This window comes from Corvus moneduloides, chromosome Z (assembly GCF_009650955.1).
Source record: "Corvus moneduloides isolate bCorMon1 chromosome Z, bCorMon1.pri, whole genome shotgun sequence".
In the NCBI taxonomy this organism is placed as follows: Eukaryota; Metazoa; Chordata; class Aves; order Passeriformes; family Corvidae; genus Corvus; species Corvus moneduloides.
In genome coordinates, this window is record NC_045511.1 from 29,590,639 (window position 1) to 29,615,811 (window position 25,173).

The 25,173-nt window shown below is 46.5% G+C and overlaps 2 protein-coding genes and 1 long non-coding RNA gene across 5 annotated transcripts; 1 reads left to right on the forward strand and 2 right to left on the reverse strand.

The window, feature by feature from the left end:
* Window positions 1-2,742: 2,742 nt before the first annotated feature.
* LOC116438623 lies at window positions 2,743-7,880 on the reverse strand. Its single transcript, XM_032097627.1, has 3 exons — window positions 7,704-7,880; window positions 4,693-4,863; window positions 2,743-4,013 (listed from the first exon to the last, which is right to left on the reverse strand). The coding sequence occupies exon 3, from the start codon at window positions 3,796-3,798 to the stop codon at window positions 2,782-2,784; it is 1,017 nt and encodes a 338-aa protein (XP_031953518.1). The 5' UTR covers window positions 3,799-4,013; window positions 4,693-4,863; window positions 7,704-7,880; the 3' UTR covers window positions 2,743-2,781.
* Window positions 7,881-8,911: 1,031 nt separating this feature from the next.
* On the forward strand, window positions 8,912-10,704 carry LOC116438514. Its single transcript, XR_004237788.1, has 3 exons — window positions 8,912-9,148; window positions 9,835-9,951; window positions 10,488-10,704. It is a non-coding gene; the product is annotated as an uncharacterized LOC116438514 (long non-coding RNA).
* A 4,587-nt stretch (window positions 10,705-15,291) lies between these two features.
* Window positions 15,292-18,649, reverse strand: LOC116438636 (acrosin-like). Of its 3 annotated transcripts, XM_032097640.1 has the most exons (5): window positions 18,286-18,649; window positions 17,755-17,967; window positions 17,201-17,466; window positions 16,785-16,921; window positions 15,292-16,391 (listed from the first exon to the last, which is right to left on the reverse strand). In XM_032097640.1, exons 1-5 carry the CDS (start codon window positions 18,345-18,347, stop codon window positions 16,074-16,076), a joined length of 996 nt encoding a protein of 331 aa, XP_031953531.1. In that variant the 5' UTR covers window positions 18,348-18,649; the 3' UTR covers window positions 15,292-16,073. The 3 variants fall into 3 exon arrangements, with proteins under 3 accessions (XP_031953531.1, XP_031953530.1, XP_031953532.1); XM_032097639.1 differs by lacking the exon at window positions 15,292-16,391 and having other exon boundaries at window positions 16,398-16,921; XM_032097641.1 differs by lacking the exons at window positions 15,292-16,391; window positions 17,755-17,967 and having other exon boundaries at window positions 16,398-16,921.
* Window positions 18,650-25,173: the final 6,524 nt, after the last annotated feature.

The following is a 25,173-nucleotide window of genomic DNA, read 5'->3' on the forward strand; positions in this document are numbered from 1 at the left end:
CATGTCAGGGAACTGTTACCTGGAAATGAGGTGAACAAAGAGAGCACAAGAGAGAAAGAGAGAATGAGGGGGACTGACCCACTTCTTTTTATAGTTTTCCTGGTGCACACCTCTTATGCAATACAGATTTTTGCCGCTGTTTCAGGCATTTGCAGTCAGCCCTTTGGTGCTCTCCAGGAAGGGAGCCAGGAGTGGGAGTGCACACAGCAGCACTGAACACAAGTCTCAAGGCAGAAAAAGAAGCCGGCTCAGCACAGCGCTTTCCCATATCTGCAACACCCTCTCTTCCAATCACAACTTTCCTGTTGCAACAGTCAGAATGTTTGAGATAAAACATTCTTATGCCTCGTACTCCACAGTAGGTGATCCTGTAAGTTATTATCTTGTTGTGCACAAGACTAGAGGTTTACTATTCTAGTAAAAAAAAAAAAATACTTGAAAGCATGGAGCTTTATAATATCTTGTGATATTTTGAAAGTGGAATGTAGTTTTTATGTTTCATGAAGAACTGCTGGTCTGGAGGGTGAAACATGCAGTAAATACCACAAGTCACCAGTGTGAGGAAAGCTACTTGGTTTACCTGAAATCATAGAATTATAGAATGGTTTGGGATTTCAGGGATGCTAAAGACCATCTAGTTCCAAGCCCTCTCCTATGGACAGGGCCACCTTCCACTAGAGCAGGTTGTCCAAGCCTTGTCCAACCTGGCCTTGAACACTCCCAGGGAAGGGACAGATGCAGCTTCTTTGGGCAGCCTGTGCCAATGCTTGAGCATCCTCACAGTCAAGAATTTCTTCCTAACATCTAATCTAACCCTGTCCTCTCCTCTCCTCGCCATTTCCCCTTCTCCTATCACTACATGACTTTGTAGTGTCCTTCTCCAGCTCTCTTGTAGCCCCTTTAGGTACTGGAAAGGGCTCTAAGGTCTTCCAGAGCCTTATCTTCTCCAGACTGAACAAGCCCAGTTGTCTCACCTGTCCCTCATAGCGCAGGTATTCCATCCCTCTGATCGTCTTGGTGGCCTCCTTGGCACTTGCTCTATCAGGTCCGTGTCCTTCTTGTGCTTGGGGGGGGCAGAGCTAGACACAGTGTTCTGGGTGGGATTTCACCAGAGCAGAGCAAAGGGCCACCCCCACTGACCTGCTGCCCATGCTGCTGGTGAGGCAGCCCAGGACACAGTTGGCTTTCTGGGCTGTAATCCCAGCTTTGTTGAAACTGATGAGGTTCCCATGGGCCCACTTGTTGAGCTTGTCCAGGTCCCTCTGGATGGCACCTCATTCCTCAGGCATGTCACCCGCTCATCTTGGTGTCACCCACAAATTTGCTGATGGTGCACTAGTTTACTCTGTCTTATGTCCTTGATGAAGATCGCACTTGTCCCAATATGGGCCCCTGAGGAACATCACTTTTCATTGATGCCCATGGGGACACTAAGCCATTGACTACTATCATCTGGATATGCCAGTCCGACCAATTCCACCTGCACTGAACAGTCCCATCAAACCCACTTCTGTCCCATTTAGAGCAAAGGATGTTGTGGGGAATAGTGCCACAGTCCTTACAGAACTCCAGGAGATGACATCTGTACATTCCCTTTTCCATTAGTGTAGTCACTCCATTGTTAAAGACCACCAGGTTGTTCAGAGGGACTTTCCCTGGATGAATGTCTGTTGGTTGGCCAGCAGGGCACCGCGCCCTCCTCCTGTGATCCAGGTTCTTGTGGACTGAGTCATGTTCACAAGATGATTGTGGGGTGCACAGCACACACTTGGTCTGGGAAGCCAGCACAGGCTCCTGCCAGGAACATACAGCAGGACAGCAACTCCCTGTACAGTCACTGTGCTTGCTGCTTGCTGCAAGCAGGTGGCAAATCTGCAGCTTTCCCACTGTGTTCCATCGGCCAACCTTTTCTGTGGTCAGAATGAACTGTCCTAGAGACTGTACAAACATGATAAACAAAAAGGCAATGTGCTAAATGTTATTACTTCTCCTTCCTCCTTTGTCTGCCTTTAGTAATTTCTTCCTGCTCTCCAACAAGCGGATCACCCAAAATACAAACTTAATGTGTCCGAAAACAGTTTCCAAAGTTTTAAAGAGCAACATATATTATTTTGTTCTGGTTTGGGGTTTTTTTTTTCTTTGATTGGTTTGTTTTGGTTTTGTTGTTTATTTAGCTTTTTAAAACACACCTGCAAAATGTGTAATTAGTGTCCTTATGAACAGTGCTGCTGGTATTACCTCCTCTTCCACTCCCCAGTTTGATGCATATTTCCTTTTCCTCCTGCCCTCTTTTTATAGTGCTCTACCTTAATGTAGATTTTAGTGCATTCTATATTGATGTGTAGGTCTTTTCCCTCCCAATGATTGAATGAATTCTGATTGGTTGTACCTTCAGGCTGTTCCTATCCTCTGACTGTACATCATCAAACTGCACATTTTTAACTAATGTCTTAGGCAAAAATTGTGTTAGGCACTATCAGAGTTTTACTCTTCTCATATGATGAATGCCTGGTCAGTCTTTCACTCCTGATGCCTCTGGTAGCACCGCCTCGGTGCTTGTTCAAAAGCTTTTCAATCATCATGGCTGCAGCAGGATTTCCTTTGTGAGGAGGCACTGCCAAAATGGCTCTGGAGTTGTGGGGGCTCTTGGCTGATGGTGGAGTGTGGGGACCAGAGAAAGGCACCAGAATGGGGAGAAAGTAGCACTCAGAGACTTTGTCAGGGAAATGACAATTTATTTCCTTTTTTCTTGGCTGAAAAGTTCCTGGAGGCCTGCTAGTGCTATTGGCAGGGTGGCCTCTTCTTGGGTAGGGGAGAATCCTGGGGCCTGGGGGCTCTCCTCTTCCGGGCATGCCGGGGCTTCCCAGAAGAGCAGTTCCTGCCCTGGCCAGGAGGAGAGGGGCTGCAGCCCTGACCAGATGGACCTGCCGCTGCCGCTGTCTGCTCCTGCTGTTCCTGGGGCTGGTCCTGCTTTGAGCAGGTGGGCATAGATAGGGGGTGGCTGGGACTCCGTTGGAGACCAGTTTCTGATGTACCAGCTTCCTCCTCTACCTCAGAGCCTGTGGGTTCTTTGGCAAGAGTCACCTCTCGGGAGCTAGTGTAGCTGGAGCTACTGGAGTTGGTGCTGGCATGATGGAAGCACAGCAGCCTTCGGGCTTTGTCAATGCACTGGCCTGCAATGACATTGATGATGCCATAGACCAGCGATGCTGTGTGCCCATTGAGGAGAGGCTCCAGCAGCTCAACCAAGGTCTCTGCATTCGGACCGCAGACACAGAGGCCGTGCAGGATGGAGGCCTCTGCAGCCTCTGCTCGCCACCACTGGTCCTGATAGACTGCTGCCAGCCTCCAGCGCAGCCAGGGAAGCACAGGATCCAGCAGTTGCTGTTGCCTTTGGAAAAGTTCTGCCCAGACCTCAGGCAGGAGGCCACCCATCAACTCTGGCTCTGCAGTCCCCTGCTCATCTGGGGACAGCATCCTTTCTGGAGAAGTTGAAGAGGACACCACAGGGTGATGGGGGTTGTTTTGGGCCAGGTGGAACGGAGCGCTCCCTGCCTGGCTGCTGTCCTCTGCCAACTCTTCTGAGGCCATGATGGCAAACTGTAGATAGTCCCATTCACTCCACTCAGAAAACTTGACAATCTCCATAGGTCTGCTGCAGAGTGGGCATGCTGGATTTGTCTTTGCCCACCGCAGGATGCAGCCCAGACAGAACTGGTCATTACAGGGCAGAGCAGAGGCCACATCACTCCGAGTGTTGTGGCAGATGGGGCAGCTCCAGTCTGCCCCTGTGGCCATGTCTTCGTGCTGCGGCAGCCTGGGGAGAACTGAGGGCCAGAAGGAGCTCCCACTTGCAGGCACACTCAACAGAAGTCCAGACTTGAGCTAAACTGGCGCAGCCAGGCTCTGCAGGAACACATATAACCAGCGAGGGATGTGGTATCACAGTCCATCTCCTGGTGATGTTATTCTCCACCACCCAGTGATGTCACAGTTGAATGGATGTCTAGCCCCTGAATACAAGCAGTGAGGGAGGTAAGGTTACAATCTTATCTCCTGGTGATGTCATCCTCCCACCCAGTGATGTTACAATGGGATATCCATCCCTGCATTTCCTCGTGCCTCTGCACACGTCTGGGGCTACTGCAGCTCCATGTTACACTCTCTCTTCTCACTCATGTCTTTGGCTCACCACCACAGTTAAATGGCAGTCACCAAAGCCTTGCCCATGTCTCCAGTTTTAATATCAGTTCATCATGGCATTTCTATGGACATTCCTGTGAATTTTTAGATGAATTTTGATTCCTTATTTTGAGCAGGATTTATGCTTATGGATCTGATCTACACTCAGTTTATTTTTCCCTTTTCCTACCAAGAATTTCAGCACTGTGGAGGCCACAGTTTTTTCTGGAAGAAGTAGTTAAAAGATATACAAGGTGGAAGCAATAGAGTCCTTTTGAAAGGGGAGACCAGGTCAAACCCCACAAAAATAAAGACCTGAAGGAACAGATACGCAACTGGAGAGTCAGATCCACAACCTGGATTCCATTCACAGAGGTCTTTGCCAAACCATTCTGAACTCATTTCCACATTAGAAGGATGGGTCTTTGAGTGTATTTCTTCCATTTCCTTTGTTCTCCACTTTCATTAGAAGTAGAGAATTAGAATGACAAGAACAAATATAAAATTCACCTTTTCTGAAAAAGGAAACACCACAACAAAATGGGTCTCTTGCTCTGTTTCAATCTTCTCCCTTGTTAGCCTGCAGGAACTTTTTCAGCTCACAATTCAACTGGACCAGGTGGACAATAAAAATTAGTGCTCAACAGGTGTTTTCCAGTAAATGCATGCTTGGCTTTATACCTGAAAATTAGTGTAAAGGGAGATGATTACTACAAAAGCTGTTCTCAAGTTTATAGAGAATTGGGTAGATAGGTAGGTGAGTAGGTGGGGAGGTAGGTAGGTAGATGGACAGACATGAAAACTGTTTTTCGTTACATTTCAAACTGTGTCACATACAAATTTAATACAATTTTATATTTTATATTAACCCTAGGATGCTTGTCCATTAGAAATGTAAAGAAAATAAATGCATATGTTAGTTGTATATGTAATCGACAGAATCCAATGGCTAGACCTAAAAGGAAAGAGCATAAAAATTGGACAATAACATCTCAGTTGCACATTATTATGAAGGAAAATTAGCAGTATTTCATCAAATATGCAGTATTTCAGGAAAAGCCCCACACCTTTGATATGGAGGACCAAGAGAGAGAATTAATGCCCTATGCAACTAAGAATGCTTACTGAAGTAATGATAAATTAACTCCCTGTTTGAGGCTCTGAAATGGATTTTTGTCTTCCCAGCCTTGTGAAACAAGATTCATCGCTTGAAAGAACAGAAATGGCAGCAGTAAAGTCAATAGCATGTGAGAGAGATGTATTGAAGCAATGATTTAGGAGGTTCAGTGTATAAAATGAATTGTTAGGATCAAAAAGGGTCAAAAGTCCTTGCATTTCATGGCTCTGTAGGAATGTAAGAAGAACGGGGAAAAAAATCCTTACTCCAAGTAAGTGAGACAGGAATGTTTTCTTGGAGTTTTTGTGCACACACCCCCACAGGCACAGGGATATTGTCCAAGCTGAAAATAACTGCAAATGATTCTGTGAAGGGAGAACTTTTTTAGCGATCTTGCCACTTTCATGGTCTTTTGAACTTCAATAACCTAAACAGAAGTATAAAAATTGATGACTGTAAATAATCAGAGTCTCTGATAAAATAAGGCAGCGTCACTGGTCATGCTGACAAAGCATTGGCAGTTTCACTTTGAGCCTTGTAGTCTCTGTTCCTTCACACAAATGGACTTGCTGCTGTTGCCAATCAACGTGTTGGAAGTGGTTAACACAAACAGATTGGGATACCACTCACCACTTGCCCCACCAGTCTAGCAGGAGATATATAATCTATTCTCCGGGCTTTCATATCCTCAGTATATATATGTATTTTGTCAGAAATTGCTGGAAGACCGAATTTAAACCACATTTTGTTATTTATTTAGTAGTGTAAGGAAGGAAAAGACAGTCAGAAAATATTGAGGAGAAAATATCTGTAAGCCATACCAAAAAAAAAAAAAAGCCTGACACAGCTCTGTCTAGGATTGCTAGATTATCTTTCCTTATTCGCTAGAAGCAAACTGTAATCCAACATCATGCTCTGCAGAATGTCAGTAGGATGTTTCCAGGGAAAACTGATTACAACTAGTTAATTTGTAATCAGAAGTTTAAAGGGATATTTTTCTCTATCACCAGTTTTACTTGCTGGCAGTATCCTTCTCTCTTATATATATAAGTGATATAGAGTACTACAGAATAAAAAATTCAAATAAATATGTCTTGTGTCTTCTCCAGTGCAGTTCTAGCTGTGCCTAGTGATATATTACTTTGCTTTTTTAATTAGTAAATGACTCCTAATTTTCTGTGTCACATGCAATTTCACATGTAACACAAGCTCTCTCAGTGCGCTCTTTTTCCTACACATGAATATCTAAACAACAGATACCAAGTCAGTGTTGCCAGGTTTGGACACTTTTCATGGTACAAACACAAGAAAGTCAGTTAAATCCAGTGCCCATCTGCTAAGACATTTAGATACAAAGAGAGATATCAAAGCTGCAGCCTACAGCAGAAAAATCAATGGAGTGAGCACTGAAATGTTTGCTGTCAAACACATGCTAAAACAGTGTGCACTGTGATTGTATTCGCTAGACAGACAAGGACTTGCGCATGCATGCTTTATAATGTGGCACAAGGCAAGAGCTAATCACTCTGAATGAAGGGCTTGATATTCCTCACTCCAGGATATGCCAATATTGAATTATTTGCATTGGAAATCTTAAAGGTCTCCTTAAGATCAAGCCAAACTGTAAACTAAAAACCTGGTTTAAGTACAAATCAAATTATTTAAACTTTACAGTTTCCTGCAGGGAGAGGAAAAGCATTGTTTTCCCAGGTGCAGCAGAAAGGTATAAGCCAAGCATGATATCCTGACAGCAAAACAATGACGGAGATATCTGGCAACAAGTGGGATCCAGCAGGGGTCTATCCTGGGATGTTTCCTGTTTAACTTGTGGGCAGTGGGCAAAGCAAAGGAGAGCCACTGTGACGCTGGCAGATGATGGTAAACTAGGGAAGAGGAGGAGGCTGTCCGTATGTGCAAGAGCAGGACTGCCATCCACAGGTACCAGAAGTGGCAGGAGGAATGAGCTAAAAGGAATCCCATCAAATTCAGCAAGGACAAAAGGGATTATTGCTTCTGCTTGACACTTTTCAGATCACAAATGGCTCCTGCATCCAGGTTATGATCAAGAAGTCAAGATGGAAATTGGAAATATAGGACAAATTCATGGAAGGCAACCATCGGAGTGGGGGTGGAGCGCTCATCCTGATAGGTGAGCTTGTGGGTCTAGGACTGGTTCATGATCTGGAGCAGGAACAGCTGTAGGGCATCTGAAAGCACCTTGAGGCTATGGGGATGGGATCAAGGGGCTAAGGCCAGGCTCTTCATAGATGTGCCTGGCAGGAGAAAAGAGAAAATGGCATCAGCTGAAACTAGAGAGGAAAAACTTAGGACAATGTGGTGGAGTGCGGGCCCAGAGAGGTTTTGCATCCTTTAACTGGTAAAGCCCCAGGCAACCCGGTCTGACCCGATGAACGTCTGTGCTTTGAGCAGGAGGCTGAAGGAGAGATCTTGTGAGGTGACTTCCAGCCCGAATGATTCCTCCGTTCTAATTTTCCCTGATTAGCGACTGCATCGATGTTCCGGAGGTTCACTGCAGGGGCGCGGCCGGTGTCTGAGGGATGGCGGAGCACCGCGCCCCCTGCCGGCCCCGTGCCGTTACCCGGGCGCGTGCCGGGGCGGGGCCGGCGCGGCCCTCGCGCCGCGGCCGTTGGCGCTCGGTCGTTGGGCGGGCACGCGCGCGCGCCCCCGTGTGTCGCGACAGTCGGCGACTGTGGGCGGTGGCGGAGACGCCCCCGCCGCCCGCCGCCGTCAGCCCCGGCCCGGCCGACCTCGAGGTTGTGTTTCAGGCGCTCGAGGAGATAGTTTCTTTGTCCCACCCTGAACTGGATGCCCTCTTGGAGGTGACTGTTCAGTGGCGGTGCTGGGGTGTGCACTGAGAGCTTTTCAGTGTTGTCACACGCCTGAGAAGTAAAAGCGTCTTTAATTAAGTGCTTGTTTATTAAAACAAAATTTTAAAAAAGGAGGAGGGAATCAGAACTATCCTGCATTCTGAAGCACGAGACCATTGCTTGTGTCAGACAAGTTCAGGTGCTCATTTTCAAAGGAAAAATGCACATTGCAGGTTCATTCATGTTGATGAAGTGGAAGCTTTTTAGGTTATGTCTTTGATCTTAAAGAGTATTTTGAGAATTGCCACTGAAGGCAAACATTTTTGTTGAAAATTCAGGGAAATGGTTAGATGGAGTTAATAATTTTATGTTTTCTGTGGAAAATACAATTTATGAGCATTTGGTTGGTATAAAGCATTTTCACATGTTCATACTTTATGTCACCTGACAAGCTGTGAACGTCCTTTGCTCTACCTGTGGCTGGTTCTCCTTGTGTACAAAACTGTAAGTCTCATGTGCAGAGAGGGGCGTGGAGAGGTCACTCTTACAGCACCAAATGCAGTCTCTCCTTCCGGTTTTGAACACAAAGGCAAAGCAAGAGGCTGACTGCATCTCTTGGCTGCTGCACGAGATCTGCCTAGTCTGTAGGCACTCAAAATGCCATGTTGTGTATGTGTTGAAGCTACTATTTTACTGTCCTCTCAGTATCCTGATGCCTTCAATTAAGTTTCTAGGTGGGAAAGCTGGTGCAAACTTGCCATTATTGCTCTCTCTGTTGCAACGATTAGTCTTCTTCCTCTTGGGTGTCTTTCCAGATAGATATATATTCCAATGAAATCTGCCCCCAAAACTCCAGCCTGGAATACGCTGTTCTGCTCAGTGCTGGGTAGAGAGGAGCACGTCCTTGTCCCAGTGCACACAGAGGTGGCAGGACTCCTTCCTTGATGCCTACTAAGTGAATTGTCTCACCTGCACTTTGAACTTTGGCAGTTTTGACAGCTTTTGAACAGTGTTTTGAGAGGTATGTATTTTCCATTGTTGAAGGCTTTGGCAATTAGAGTCCAGACTTCCTCCTTAGGAATAAAGGGATTAAGTGTGTGAGGCAAGGAGTTGTTGGGGAACAGGTGTTTTGGTTTTGAGTCCTCATGACTTATGTATGTGATAAGAAGCGCGATATTGGTCCTGGATGTGAAGTGGTTAAAGACTTGTGGCTTATTCTGTGTTTGAAGAGTAGTTCACGGACTACAAGGCCTTTGGTTTGACAGTTTCCCACCTTTGGTTAAAAATCTCCTGTCTTTAACTCTTGGCTCTTCCCAGACTTCCCTGGGTGTTTAGTTCCTGTATTTACCCAGCCTTTTTGCGTATTTTTGTATGGCTTCATCAAAAAATGTCTATTTCTATTAATATACACAGGCATTGCCTTATCAATATTTGAGTAAGAGCAGACTCAAGGTGGACAGTGTGATTTTTTGGAATTATCCATGTCTTATTACCCAGTGTGATGCCCTTTTGTCTTCTGTAAACTCACACATAGCAGAAAAAAAGCCTTCTTTTCCTTAATAGAAGGAAATGTTGCAGGCTCTGAATAATCATTCATCTTCAAGGTACTGATGGATAGGCTGTTTGCAGAAGAGACTAATATTCTTGAACAGGTGATAATGAGAATATCTTTCTGTTTAAAGGTTGGTTTTTTTTTTTCCTTTTAAGGAGAATATTTTGGGTCAGTGTGAGTCTTCAGGAAGTGAGCCTGTGAACGTTGTGGCAGGAGAGCTTCACTTGGCAACATGAGCTGTGGGAACAGTTCCTTTGAGCCAGAGGACCCTGGTAAGAAGAGAGTCCACATGTTTTTAGCGATGACTGAGACAGCTACGTTGAGCCTAGCTTTCACAGAAAGGGGAGATCAGAGTAGTTGATCCAATAGATGATGGTAGAATTGTTGGAGGAGCTGCTATGGACTTCAGAGGGCAGTTTCTAGATCCCAGGTAACAATGTTAGTTAATAACTCATCTCACAATGCCCATCAGTTTCTACTGTTAGGACTGAGGTCTCTTTGTCAGTACAGAGAAGAAACAAGGCTGGAGTTCTTTTCATGAGGTGTGAAGGTCTTTGTTCAAAGTTCTTGGGGGTGCTATTTACAGAGCTAGTGCTGCAGCTTTTATTGGGGTACTTCAAAACTTTAAAGTTTTGAAAACTTGGGAGAGCTCCCTATTCTGTAAACAGCAGGCCTCAAATTCCCAAGGGAGAACCTGCCTTTCAGGCCATGTTTTCTAGTCACTGATAGAAGTACTATTGCTGGGTGTGCTGCTGAGGGAGACATAAACAAGGCCCAGTGTTGACTCAGTGTTTCCTTTGTTTCCTAGATGTCCATCTGCTGTACCTTTCCAGAAGGGCTGCTCTACATGGGAGGAAGCTACCAGGGGAAAGCCTGTGAAAATGAACTACCTGGGATCCCCCTCTATATAGTTATACTTATAGATGTATTATGTTGTTGTCCTTATACAGTTAGAGGTGTATGGATATTTAGAGAGATATACTGATATTTGCATGTTTAGATATAGGCAGTACAGTTGTAGCAATCTGCAATAAATTAAATTTTTAAACTGAAATTGATATTTGTGTATTTTTATATAGTCAGCAGACTCTCTGCCCATGTCTCTCTCCCAGGCAGCATGTGCATCCTGACCCAGCACTGCGAGTTCAGATCAGTCTTCCAGGGTGGGGAGGAACAGCAGAATCAATGCCATCACTCTCTGTCTTCCTTGCAGACCCTGAGAGCTGTGAACACCATGCTGGAAGCAATGGTACTCAGCTCTCCTGCGTCCAGTCTCGATAAGGTGCTGCATGGCATCTTTGAGTTCTGGCTTGTGAAAATAATGGGGGTCTCAGGGCTGTTCCTCACCCTAGATAGGAGGGATTTCCCTCTCCTGGGTGGCAGGCAATGTGCTGTGGGGAGGGTGCTCACTTCCCATTTCCCCTGGGGAAGCACCAGGGGCTGACACCAAGCTCTTTTGGAGTAGAATGGCTGCAGAGGATGGCATCTGCCTTGCAACAGGGTTGGCCTGGGCCTTTGTCCCAGGCCTGCAAGGGACTCCTGGAGCAGGAACCCACCAAGACTTTGCTCAAGGTCAGAGGAAGCCTTGAGGGACCATGAAAGTCTTGCCTAGGAGCAGAGTCACACTGCTCCTGCTGGAGCAGGTGTTTGCTCCCAGGGCTCGTCTGCAGCTTCTCTTTTTCCAGGTGCTGCTGGACTTCACCAGTTCTGAAACCACTGCTGTGCAGAAGACAGTCTTGGGGAGGATCAGGAATCTGAGTCGTGGGCTGGCTGACATTTCCAAATGGGAGGTAAGGCCCAGGCACCTTCCAGCCAGGCCATGCCACCCTCCCTGCTGCTCTCCCCAAAAGGCTGCTATCCAGCTGGCTGTTTCTAAAGACCTACAGGGCCTTTCACGGTCTGGTCTCACCTGGATCCAGCCCTGAACCCTGCTGTTAAGGAAAGTTCCCTGTCTGACCATCCAGAAGCCACTCTGGCAGCCACATTCACACCACCTGAGCTGGGACTGAAGCCCCTTCACAGCTACACCTCCCACACTCACAGTCTGACCAGGACTCCTTACCAGCTCAACCCCAGGTTTCCCACAGCAGATTCTCAGACATCCAGGTCCTTCAAATAGCTTAATCATGGTGCAATAACTAAATAACAACAGCTCGAGCTGGTGCCTCTGAGGAGGGACTGTGAACAAAGGAACCCCTGGGCTTTTGTACCCTCACAGCACCGAAGTCTGGGGGTCTCAGCTCCTGCTGTGTCTCAGTGTCCAGTTCCCTGGCTGGTGCCACAGGTCCCTGTGCCCTTTCCTGTGCCAAGAGTTGGCAGTTCATAGCCTCTTGACTTGGGCTCCCATCCAGAGCTCAACCTACAGCTCTCATTGCAACTGCAACTTTCTCAATAGCCTGCCTCCTTAACAGGCAAGCGCCAGCCACAGTGGGGCATGAGGGGAAGGGGAAAGGCACCAGAAGGGGGGGAAATCAACAGCCAGAGACTGTGTGAGGGAAATAATTAATTTCCTTTTTCCAGTGCTGGAGTCCTACTAGTTCTGTCAGTGAAGTGGTTGCTTGCATGGCTGGGGAGAATCCTGGGGCCAGCAGCCCTCCTCTTTCGGGCATGCCAGGGCCCCCGGTGTGAGTGTTCCCAGCCCTGACAAGGAGCAGTGGGACTGTGGCTGCTGCCCTTGATGCCTAAAGATGTTTGCTTTCTATACATTTTTCATATATTTGTAGATTTGTAGACTACTAATACATGGTTGTATCTTCTAGTACTTTTCCTACCCTTTCCCCTTACCTTTTAGAACAGTAAGCTAACCTTCTAACACATTCCTTAAATACTGTTTTGTCTTGCTCTTTAGGCTAGCAAGGACACTGTGTTTTCCACTTGAACACAGAAGATATAACAAGAAAGCCCCTGGAATAACTCCAATGGGGCAGAACCCGGGGGCAAATTACCTAACCAAGTGCTCTTCTAATTGGACAATATTTGTTAGATTTGCTAATTTGCTAAACTTAGAAAAATTGTAGAAATCTGGTGCCAAGTGTGCCCATGACCATGAGGGCACCTGGAAGCTTCCAATAAAGACCTGCTTTTTTTCTTACTATTTTAAGGCTGTTGCAAGAGTTTTCTCTTCTGATATTAGGCAACACCCTGGGCAGAGGAACTTGCCACCACTGCGTCCCCATGCTCTTTCTGGAGCTGCACCTGCTCTGTACCAATTTGCACAGGTGGCTGGAGGATGCGGAGGGCACAGAGGGCAACTTCTGACGTGCTGGGTTGGTCCTCCATGTCAGAGCCATCAGGGCTGCTGGCAGGGGTTGGATGCCAGGTGGCAGCCTCTCCCTGGGAGCTGGTGAAGCGGGAAATGGCCTCAGGGCTGTTGTCCTGCTTCCCAGCAGTGTGGGAGTGCAGCAGCCTTTGGGCCTCCTCACTGCATTGGTCCACAATGAAATTGACAGTGCCATCAACCAGCTGTTCTGTGTATTCCTCCAGGAGAGGCTGCAGCATCTGGACCATGACCTCCCCATTGTCATGGATCAAGTGGGAGCTTCAGGCAAGCCCTGCCTTAAACTCAGATTTTTGGCAACAGCTTAAATTGGCAACACCTAAAATCACTCTGGCCTGCAAGTTCTAAGGATGGCAGATCAGGTCTACTTATAAAATGAGTTATTTATTGAATAGACAGCAGATAACAGAAAAAAGGCCTTAATCAGAGTTACTTACTACAGTATAAACCAAAAAGCACGTCTAGTAGGTTACACAGAACAGCACACAATATTACAGTACGTATATTAAAGCTAGCAAAAGAAATAATATAGCTTAGGAGTCAAATGTAATTTACCACTGAAATGATAGTGTACACCAAATCCTTTCACTCAGCCTGAGAGGAGTAACCACAAAACAGGTGTCCCCACTTTGGGGGAAAATCCCACATATTTCCAGGGAATGCGCAGAAGATTTCCTGCTTTGTGAAAATTTTGTGTAGCTTTTGTAGTTTAAAGTGAGGTGTCTGTCAGTGAGAAATTCCAGCTTATCTTTCCAGATATCACTTCCACAGCAAAATGTTTGTTGTCAGCTGGGAGTGTTACTCCCATGGGGCGAAAGTAACTCACTGCAAGACAGCTTGTCCTGTTCGCGTTATTTCACTGATTAGCGAGAAACAGGTAAGTTCTTCTGGGGCAAGATGCTCTGTTATTCCACCAGCTAAAAGCAACAGATAAGCTCTTCTGGGGTGAGATGCCCTGTTACACGCCATCTGGATCACAGAGGCATAGGGCATACTAGACTGGTCTCACTGCCAGCCACCATGAGGACCCTGCAGGCCCCTGCTTAGCTGGGGAGAGTGTCCCTTGCAAAGATTGAAGAACAGCTGCAGGGCACTGGCAGCTGTTCCCATCCAGGAGACAAAGAGATCTTTCTGCCTGGATCCAGCACTGGATCCAACCTGGCTGCTGGTCTCTGGTGATTCTCCCTGGGGTGTGATGACACACTCTAGGTATTTTTGTTCCTGCAGAGAAAACCTGACAGACTCTATCAGTCTTCTGCAGAGTGGGCACTCTGGTTTCTTCTCTGCCCAACGCAGGATGCAGCCCATGCAGAACTCATGGCCACAGGGTATCACATAAGCGACACCCTCTTGCTTATCATGGCAAATGGGGCAGCTCCACTCTGTTCCCATGGCTCTGTCTGTTCTCCATGGTAATTCAAAGAGTCCTGAGAAGCTGCTCCCCATCACTGGCACTACCAAAGTGTCTCACACAGTGCAACAAAACGGAGAAACCTTGGTCCCTTGCTGTCCCAAGCAGGAGAGGAAGAAATGTCCAAGATCCTGAAGGATACCCTCCTGACTCCCCGAGCCCTAGTGCCCTTCTCACCAGCACCCTGGGGAGACTCAGCCCTCCAGATCTTGCAGGCATGCTTGACACACTCTGACTTTTCTGAGAGCCTGGGAAGATGGTCTCTGGCAGTTGAAAACATATAGGATTGAGACTCCTGTCTGTGATAAACAGATACTGGCAGTCAAGTGGTTCAATACCTTTCAGGTCCTGAATTTTTAATTAGATCTCAGGGCTAGGGGGGCTGGATTTTTCCTTTCTATCTTTTTAAGTTCACTCTTGAATCAGAAAATGTCATTAATTGAATGCAGTTTTTATAAGGGCAAGGTTATTTTCTTACAAAGTAAACACTGTGGACAAAAAGATAATGTGGCCTTAGCAGGCACTGTGCATATCAGCTGGGTATGCTGGTCAAGTATCACCTGTGCAGGTGATCTCTAGTGAAGATTTCTCTCCCTGCTGACAAGTCTTTGGGGCTCACAAATTTTTATTAACAAACTACACACTCAGTATGGCAATTGGTATATGCTTTGCCTCTATCTTCTAATAGTATGAGAAGAAAAAGCATAAAAGAAAAGAGGGAAGAAAAAGGGAAAGAGAAATCAGATAGGAGAGGAAAGAAGATTGCAGTCCAGGGTCCAGCACTGATCCAGCCAACAGCTGTCCAGGGTCCTGAGAGCATGCCACCCAACCTCTGTGGTGGTACATTTTTATAGGTAAGCTTTCCCCAGCCTGGGATTAGATTCCTCACTATTCATACAAATGAATTAACATGTGCAGCCCAATATTCTGGACCTTTCTGGAAATGGGCTGGGGGGCTTTGAAGGTTTTTTGGTGGTCTTGATTCTCCCTCTATTGGTCTTGCTTGCTCCTTGACCCCACTCCTACACTTAAGCTGTCCTTTATGTTGTGTGGTCACCATGGACTGGAACAGGAAATTCAGCTGCAGAACAGTTCTGCCTTACCTTCATATGGCTCCCCTTTTCAGGCACATCCTGTTTTAACTTGCCTGCTTGATGACTGTTGGGGCATTGGGGCATAGCAATGCATTAACTCTTTACTGCTTAGGTTTCTACGTTGGTCAAAAAACCCAGTTACCATCTGATAGGAACAAAAGTCATCCTTAGGGCACAGAAGAGAGTGAAGGGCTTCACATTCTTATTGGCAGGGCATTTTTGCCCTTTATCTTGTTTTCCTAGTCTTGTGTTTCTTGCACTTGTTGTTGCAGACTTAAGGCGTCAGATGCTACTTGTCCACTGTAGAGGTATCAAGATCTGTAGGGAAGGCATTGATCTCTACAGAACGGAGTGTGAGGCCAAGTTCTTCCTAGATGAGGATAAAGGGATATCTGAGTTCAGGCTGCTTGGGCAATGATCAAGCCAGAAGGATTTTACAGAATTTGGATGCAGAATATTCTCAGAACAGAAAATACAAGTTTGTTTTGGTTTTTTTTTTTTTGCTTACAATTTAAAATTTTATTCAGTTCAATAAAATTCAAATTAATATAACTCAGAACAAAAGGGTTGTGGTCCGCTGCAGCCTGAACTGCAGCTGGTCCATTCTGCCATTCAAAACATTTTTTCCTTTAGGAACTTCAAGATCTCCTTCAGCAGATTAAAGAAATTCAGCAGCTTTTCACGTGAAAATGGACAGGGCTGCATTGGTTTTGGAGGTAGCGTCTGCAAGGGGGTTGTGTAGGCTGGCACTGGAGTAACTGCTGGCTTTTTTCTCATCATGGCCTGGATCCAGCTGTAGTAGTACTGAGTGGAGCTGGAGACTGCAGGCCGTTTAGGTCTGGCACAGCCTACTCCCCAGCTGGTCACACCAATTTGCCAGAAGAAGTCACCATGTTTGCTTTGGCAGACAAGAGGCCCCCCGCTGTCACCCTGAAGCAGAGCAGAGAGGATAAAGGTGCTTTTGGGAGCCCCTCTCAGCAGTTAGAGTTAGCTCCTTTGCTCTCCCAGCCTGTCAGAACTGGATTCCCACCAGAGCAAAGCTCTGTTCAAGTGCTGGAGCCTGCGGAACCTTGACACCCTTGGGAGCAGGTTGGGGGCCTTTAAGGTAGGGCTCTCTGTCTCCCTGTGCTTGGATGTTGGCATCTGGACTTCACTGAGCAAGGACCCATGGATGGGAAAGGGGGTGGAAACTCCAGCGGCAGTGCGGAGCTGGGGCTGGGAGGGCTGCTGGCGCCAGGGAAAGCATGGGCTGGGCTGTGCTTGGGTGGTGTGATGGGGCCGCCCACACTGCTGGGTGCTGAGGGATGCATAGCACACTCCTACCTGGCAGGTGCCAACGCCACCCTGCCCAGCACACACATGGAAGTCATAGATGTACCCCTGCAGCCAGTCGCTGCTGTTGCAGAGCTTGTTATTGACGACTTGGACCTTGGCTTGCTGCAGGATATCTCTACCTGAAGCTGTGAGCAGAGAAAGGAATGAGCTCCAAGCAGCTCCTTGCCCATTCTCCTAGCCTGTATGTGAAGTCCTTCCCTAGGGCTTGGCTCTGCCTCCAGAGAGGCGTTGGAGTGCTGTGTCACTGCTGTCTGGCTTTGGGCAGCAGGCCAGACCCATCTCTCCAGAGGCATACGTCCCACAGCCCAACTCTCATTTTGGCCTCTGCTGTCAGGAAGCCCCAGCCATCTCTCCCTGGTGTGCCAAGCTTGCCCTCAGGGTACAGGTCCTTTATGGGAACTCACATTTTACAATCCTGTCACCCCAGCCAGCAACGTAACAGTTTTTCAGCTCTGACACTTTCACTGTGGGACCAGGCAGGCAGGCGAGCTGAATGGAGGAGCTGCACGGGACTGGCCGGTCCAATTCCAGCAAGGCGATGTCGTTATACTCAAGTTTAGGAACATAGAGTTCATGAATGATCAGCCGCTTAATCCGACGCACTTCCACCTCATGGCCTGACTGACCCAACGAGGTGGCCCCAAGCACCACGGCCCACTCGCTGATGGGACTGGAAGGCAGATGGAGAGAGGCATGAGAGGGAGTAAAATCATGTGCTGTTACAGCCCAGCACTTCTCTGCCTTCTGCTTCCTGGGGCAGAGAGGAAAACAGCACTACAAAGAGTGAAAGTAGGCTCGAGATACATTAAGCTGGATGCTGCTAGGAAGCAGCGGCATGAGCCCAGTCTTCTCCCTGAGCAGTCTCTCAGTTGGGCTCTGCAATGCCCTGGCACTAGGCACACTGCAAGGAAATGGGATGGGTGGTGTGGGGATATCTCCATGCCCAGGTCCTCCTTACTTTGTTATGTTGGTAAAGCAGTGGGCAGCTGTGAGGAGCCACTGTGCGTCAATGAGGGTCCCTCCACAGACATGCACGGATATTGGTGGTTTCCAGAAACAACGGATACTGGCAATTCCAGCCCAGGCCCCAGACCCTGGCAGGACATCTGTGCCACCTACGACGCGTGATGAGCCAAAGGTAGCATGCATGGGCCGGAGCCCACAGATCCCTCTGTAAGCAGAAAAATCATTACTGTCCTGTGCAAAGGCTTGCTGCTGTGCAAGCTGAAGGTCAGCCAGCTTCCCTTCCCACAAGGCTTTGGTTGCAAAGCTAGCAGGGCCAGGGAACTGCCTGGGGCATGCGTCTGTCTGCCTGTTTCTGCTTGAGCCCCATAGACAAGTTGTGCCAGCAGCCCAGACGCTGGTAATAAACTGAGGCTCCCACCCAGGGTTTTGGAAGCTGTGGTATGGCCACGGGTGGCAAGTGGGCATCCTCAGAGAACCCCCTAAGCCTTGCCTGGGTCTCCCCACAGAATCTGGGGCTACTTACCCACAGGTGCCATGTGCAGACCCGCAGAGAGCCAGTAGGATGAGGATGCAGAGCAAAATCATTGCTGTCAGAAACACAGGCCAGCTGCAAAGAACGAGGACTTCTCACCTCCAGTGCCTCTGCCAAGGTAGTGCCCACAGCACTTCATTGCCCACATTGTACTTGGCCCTGGGGCTGATGTCACAGAGGAGCTTGTTCCATGTTCTGGGTATGGTGCTGGCCTCTGGAGGTGGGGGGAGGGGCAACATAGAGTCATAAAACCACAGAAAGGTCTGAACTGGAAGGTACCTTAAGAATCAACTAGTTTTAAGCCCCAGCCATGCACATGAACACATTCCATTACACCAGGTTGCTTGATGTCCCATCCAAGCTGGCCTTATACAGTAAAAGGAATGGGGCATTGTAATAGTTTGAAAACAAACTAGTGGGAGACACCAAGTCAGAATAACAATTTAATAGGGAAATAAAAGGAGGGGGGAAGAAAAAAAAAAAAAAGCGGATAACCCTGGGTTAAACTGACAGAGTTAGGATACAACCTGGCACCCTGTTAGTCAGGGTGGTGCTAGCAGTCTGGGAGAATGGTGGCTGCAGTCCTCCCGAAGTGGCGATCCTGTAGAAAAAGGGTCTGCCCCTCCTCAGAAGGTCCAGTGGTGGCTGTGTAGCTCCTGTCCTCTGGAAATCCAGTGGGAAGGCTTGTCTCTGGTGTTCAGTCTCAGATTATATCCACAATGGGATGCTTGGGTGAAGCATCTCACAGTGGGGTGATGAGTCATGAGGCCAAGTGTTGATTAGGCTCATTAACAGAAGATAGTCTGGGGGGAGGAGGCAAGGAAACACTGCCCCACCTGGTTTCAACAGCTCCTGAGGATGGTAATAGAATACACTGCAACCCAGGACAGGCATCTACAGCTTCTCTGGGCAACCGGTGCTCGTAGTGTGCCAGTGATATAAGACTTTGCTTGTCATCCAAAACTCTTAACAGAATTCGCAGCAGCAACAACAACAACTAAAAGCAATACACATTCTGATTTTAAAACAATCTGTGACATTGTTTTCATTTGCTTTGCTTGAGACAGGAAAATCATCTAAACAAATGTAACTGTCTCAAGGCCCAAGTTTTTTTGGTGTTGTTTAGAAAAGTAACTATGAAGAACTCTAATTAAAAGTAATATTCCTTCTACAGAAGTGGAGTCCCTTTACAGCTGAGCCTGTTTATTTAGTTGCTTCCATTTGACTGCTAAACAGCTTACCCTTATTTCAAGAGGTACAGCAGAGGCTATGCACTGGACTGCTATTTCAGTTACAGCCAACAACTTCCTCTCCTTGATGATCAAATTCCAATTTCCTTAGCTTTCCTTTGATGAAGTTCAAGGAAGACCAGGGAGATAGAATGTTACTGCCCAGATATCCAGAGTCCAGTTTCAAGTTCCCTGGTGTGCTGTACAGCACACACACAGAAGGATCAGATGCGAGCAGCCTAAGACAACAGTGCATTTCCAGCAGCTGTCCCCCAGACCCAGAAGCCCCTAGGACCTGTGTTCCCTCCTTCCACTGCACCCTTTCCCTCCTCTGAGTGGGCACAGTTCCAGCCCTTTGGAGGGCCCTTTATCTTCCTGCCTGACTTGCCTGCCCACAGCTGCATTTTGCAGGTGCTGGCTCAGGGAGGCCTTGCCTCGCACAGGAGAATGAGTGGGACTGCAAACATGCTCATCTGTGAAAATAGGCCACTTCATTTCCACAGCGACAAAGTCACCATCAGCCATTGCGCACATGTGGAGGAGGAGTGTGGGCAGGACAGAGTGGGCCTTTGGCACTGAGGCTGCCTTTGGATCAGCAGGAAAGGGTTGTGCTCCACTGCAACCTGAACTGCAGCCAATCAATCCTTCCTGTTATAAACATATATTTTAATATTGGCTTCTCGCAAAGTATAAAGGTAGATATTATATAATGTTAGAAATGCTTTTTGCTGTGTGGATGTAGTTTTCTCTCTTTTTAGCAAGAATGTTAGCAAGTGTGAGCAAGTAAGATAACCTCCAAGCGAGCAGAGGATCAGGCCCGAGAAGCTGCTAATCAACACTTTGTCCAGAGAATAAAAGGGCTCAAAGGCTACTCCGCCCGGAGAACAGGCGGCCAGGAGAGCCCAGAGCTGCTATCACCGCTCTGCCCGGGGGGCAAAGAGGCCCAAAGCTGCAATCAGCCCTGACTGTCTGGAGAATTAAGAGATCCACCCTACCATCGACTCTTACCTAGCGGGCCCAACCCCAAGAATCAAAAGAAATAAAACCACAAGGCAGAAGACTACGCATGCTCTAAAAAGGCAGAACCAAGGAGTGGCCATGCAGAACAGCTCCGGGAAAAGTTTTAATATGAATAGGGAACAGACAGTAAAAATGGTATAAAAAGGACTCACCTCTAGCATCAGTGTGCTCTTGGCAGAGCACCAAGGCACCTGGCCGTTACCTCTTTGCTTTATTTTATGTGTCTCTTATTGTCTTTATATTAAACCCTTTCAATTCTCACAGGAGAGTGAACCTCGTTTTTCACATTCCTTAGCATGCTTAAGGCTCCAGGCTGCCTATCTTCAAGCTGCAGTTGGACTTGAGTGAGAGATGTGGCTGGGTTTTTGTTTCTTTGAACTCAGTAAATCTGGTAATCCCCTTCCCCTGCCTTGGTTACAGGGGGAAAGAGAAGCAAAAATACTTCTGTTTGTTGCTGTAGTTCTTTGGCTTTTAAGGCAGAAATATTCTTCATGCAGTGCCAGCAATGGTATTTTGGGTGAGGTGGGCATGAGCTCTAGGCCTTTGGCTTTTGCAAAAGGAAAAGGAGAAAAAGAGAAAAAAAAGAGAGAAAAAGAGGAGAAAAAGAGGAGAAAAAGAGGAGAAAAAGAGGAGAAAAAGAGGAGAAAAAGCAGAAAGGTTTTCCATGGAAAGTGTGTTTGCACCAAGGGAAGTCTGAACCTCATTGGGCTGAAGTTTCACCCTTGCAGGTTCTTGAGAGCTTTTATTGTTAATGGCCACATCCTGTGACCAAGCTTGATCTGGGGAGGCTTGCAGGAGACTGAAACTTTGGAGAAGTTTGGAACTTTGGAGAAACGTTTGGAGACTGAAACTTGCTGTGGTCAAAACTGCAGGTTTTTGGTTTTGCTTTGGTTTGGTTTTTTCTCCCAGTTTGGAAATTCCACCCCCTCCCCCACCCCCGCCCCACCCTTTTTTTTCTCACCCTTAGGAAGTGCAGGAACAAGGCAGGAGATTTATTTTTGGTCTGAAACTCTCAGCCTCTCCCTCTGTAATAAATACTTTCAGATTCCCAATGCATACATTACAGGTGATGTCATGGGCTGTTTTATATGGGTATGGGAAAAACTACAAGTCCATGTTTCTAGAACTGTGCCTGGAGGAGAAAGCATTCAGAGGTGTAATGGTTATGGACTTGAATGGACGCAGGGGTGGATGATGCTTAGGAGGACATAAGGGAGCTGTACACACCCAGCCCCAGCTTGTACTTTCCTCCTGCTATACAGATGAAGAGGCAGCAACTAACTGGGGAATGATGAGCAAGGCTGTCAATATTCGGTATGAGAAGTCAAAAGAGGAGTCTCTGCTGAGATCCTGGTAGAAGGGCCACCAGTAGCGTGTTTGTCCATTGCACAAAGTCCCTACACCAGTTGTGCAGTGTTACAGCATGTGCAGCAAAATGTGCCATGATACTACATGAATAAGCAGAGTTATTTCCACAGGCTTTAAAAAATATTACAGCTTTTAAACCAAAGGGGAAAGCCTCCCCAGAGGCTCTGCTGTGAGCCTTGACCCCAGAGCTGGATAATTCATAGTTTGATTTCTCACAGAGGCTGCTCCTACCTTGGAGAGGTCAGAAGAATGGTGTGATGCCTGCAGACGTTGGTCTGTGATTTTTTTTTTTTTTCTTGAGTTCATTGTTATGGGACTGATTTGACCTTGTCGCCTTGTGCCATGCAAATATTTAAAAACTACCTGCTGTGTCATGAACAAACCTGAGTTGTCCAGCCAAAGCTGAAATTTGGGAAGAGGTTTCATAATTTCAGGAACACCTCTTGCCAGCACGTGTTGCAAAGCTTGAGCAAAATGGACTTGGAAGAAAGGACAAGTCTGTACCATTGAGGGATACAGTGAAAATTAAATCAAGATAAGTTGGTATGTCCTCCTTGGATTGATGCACTAATTTAACTGTGGTTTCTGCATCAACTGTCTCCCCAATACCAAGAATGAATGCCACTTTTTTGCAGACTTTTTTGCATGGAATCCTGTGCAAGGGTGTGCAGATACCACTGGTCAGGCAGAGCCATTGGCATCATGAACCCCATAGCTGGAAGCATCAGAAAGAGGAGGATTTTGCTTCAACAGAGCAGACTACCACTGTAACAATCCACATCATTCACTAACCTCCTTAGGGCTATGTGGGCACTACATGAGGTCTTCTGCAAGCAGGTCCACGTGGCTAGTTGTTCTTCTGAGGGAAAGTGGCATTGTTTAGCAAGATGATCTTTTTCCAAACTTCTAAACTTTTATTTTATTTAAGGTAGTTTAAATGCATAATTTTGATAAATCCATCTTCCTTAGAGGGATCCTGCCTTTAAAAATGGAAATGTGGGGGAAGCAGTCTATCCTTATGCAGAGGTGAAACAGATGTTTATTCTCCATGGCTCTGGTCAAGCCTGCACAGACCTAGGGGTAAGCCCAATATTTATGGCTGAACTGGTGCCCATCTGATGCCCACTTTGCATGTTAGCATGATAGCCACAGTAACAGGATGCAGCTTTGTCTTCTATCCCCAGACACCCCATCCCAGTGGGTACAGTTCATCCTCAGGACCAAGCAGGATGAGCAGCACATCCCCCATGACTTGTTCTCTGAACTGGATGAGATCTGTATGAAAGAGGCTGAACATGCTGAGTAGAAAGAAATGGCAAGGTAAATAAATCCCTGCTGCTGGTTGTGATGGGAGAGGTGTCTACGCTGGCAGTACCCTTGGGCTCTGCTTTCTGCTTGCTGGAACACAAAGCTTCTGCAGCTGCAGGTGCTAATGTGAGGAGCCTTCTCCTCTTGCCACCTCAGAGCTTTAACAAAGAGGTTGGAGACTCGGAGCTGAAGAGGAGGTAAAAGACAGTATCCTACGTGGCCACTCTGTCCTTGCACAGCCTCTGAGCTGAGGAGCTGCATCACCAATGAATGGATGCAGCTGGACAATTGTTCCAATAGCATCAAAGACACTGAAGGTAATGTCGGAGCCACATCCCTCTGGGAGTGGCCAAGCTTGGGTTGTTACAGCGCCCTTCACTCCCCAATTACCCCTGTCCCAAGAACACATCCTTCTTCAGAAGTCCTGCTAGATCTTTAAATTCTGGAGTCATCTCTCAAGCACTGCTAAGCTGGCTCATTAGGTCAATTCCTAAGGCATCCACGGAAACATCTGCTTACTACACTTCAGCCTATTTGTACAGCCCCCAGTATTTCATGTCCTACACTTGGTAGTCTCACTTACTAAGTACTACTTTGTTATACTTATGTAATCTTGCATTACCTGGGGCAGCTTGAACAGTTCAAGTCTTTGTTCTGCACCTATGGCTAAGCTTAACCCTCATACCAACCCTAACCAGAACCCAACTAATGGGACACCCAACTCTCTCTGGCTCTCAGGGAGGAGTGGCAGTCCTCACCTTCCCTTGGTGGCTTTTTCACAGCCCTCCTAACACTGAGTTTCTGCTCTTTGTCTTGCACTGACACCTCACCCTGCCCGAAGCCCATGTCCAACATGAGCCTTGTCCGCAAAGGCTGTCTGCCTTGCACGAGGTCTTAGCCATTCAGTCTCCATCAATTCCCAATACCCTCAAAAAAGGAGAATTATATTTAAGCACTTCTCATGGAAGAAGCTGTCTCCACTACAACTTATTAATAGGGCTGGAGATTCCCTAACAGAAAAACAATTTAAAAACCTCTACAACTGACAAAAGTATGCATATGCAACAAATAGTAAAATGAAAAAAACCTCCCCAACTTTCCAGAATTTTTTGGTACACCTTCTTGTCTAAAACTCAGCTCCATGTTATTTCTCCATAGTTATCACTAAAGCATTTTAATAGAATAGTAGATTTTTAATATTCTAGAGCAGAAATCAGGAAGAAGATGGGATCCTCTTCCACAGTTTTGATCTTAAATTTTTAAAGACTCAGTACTGTGGCCAAGGATGAAATAAAACACATGTGAGAGGAAAGAAAAGATAGAAAAGTGGAAGTTTACCACTGACTTCTAATTTAATTTAAGAAGTGATTAGGGAGAAAAAGCTGAGATATATAAATATATGTGTATATATATACACACACACACATACAAATACTCAAAGATGGAAATAGTATTTCTGTAGAATTTCAAAGATTTAAAATAAAGGAGGAATCAAAGTAATAACACATGACAGTATAAAAACTCCAAGAATATACTTAATTGCAATTCTCATTTCATAATTTAACAACAGTTCTAAATCTGCTTCTATGAATCCACAAAAGATACACTGGTAGTGAAATGAAAAGGAAAAAAAGTATGCTTACTCTTGCATGTACTGTACTTATATACTATACCTCCAAAATGGGTTTTTTCACCACTTCTGAAAGACACAGATTGCACTGCAGGTATTTGCCTTTCTAGTGGAGCACGTTAGGGTTTTAGCTCCTATTCTTTAAGGGAGTTTGAGGATTTGTCTCACAAGATTTTTCACAGTATTAGAAAAACAAATCATTAAAATCTAAATTAGAAGCTTTCCTAAAACTAATGCCATAAAGAGTGAGCAATGATGACACATTATACTGTGATTTGCAAGGCAATGAAAGACCAGAAGTTTACAAAAATGAAGTGACTGACG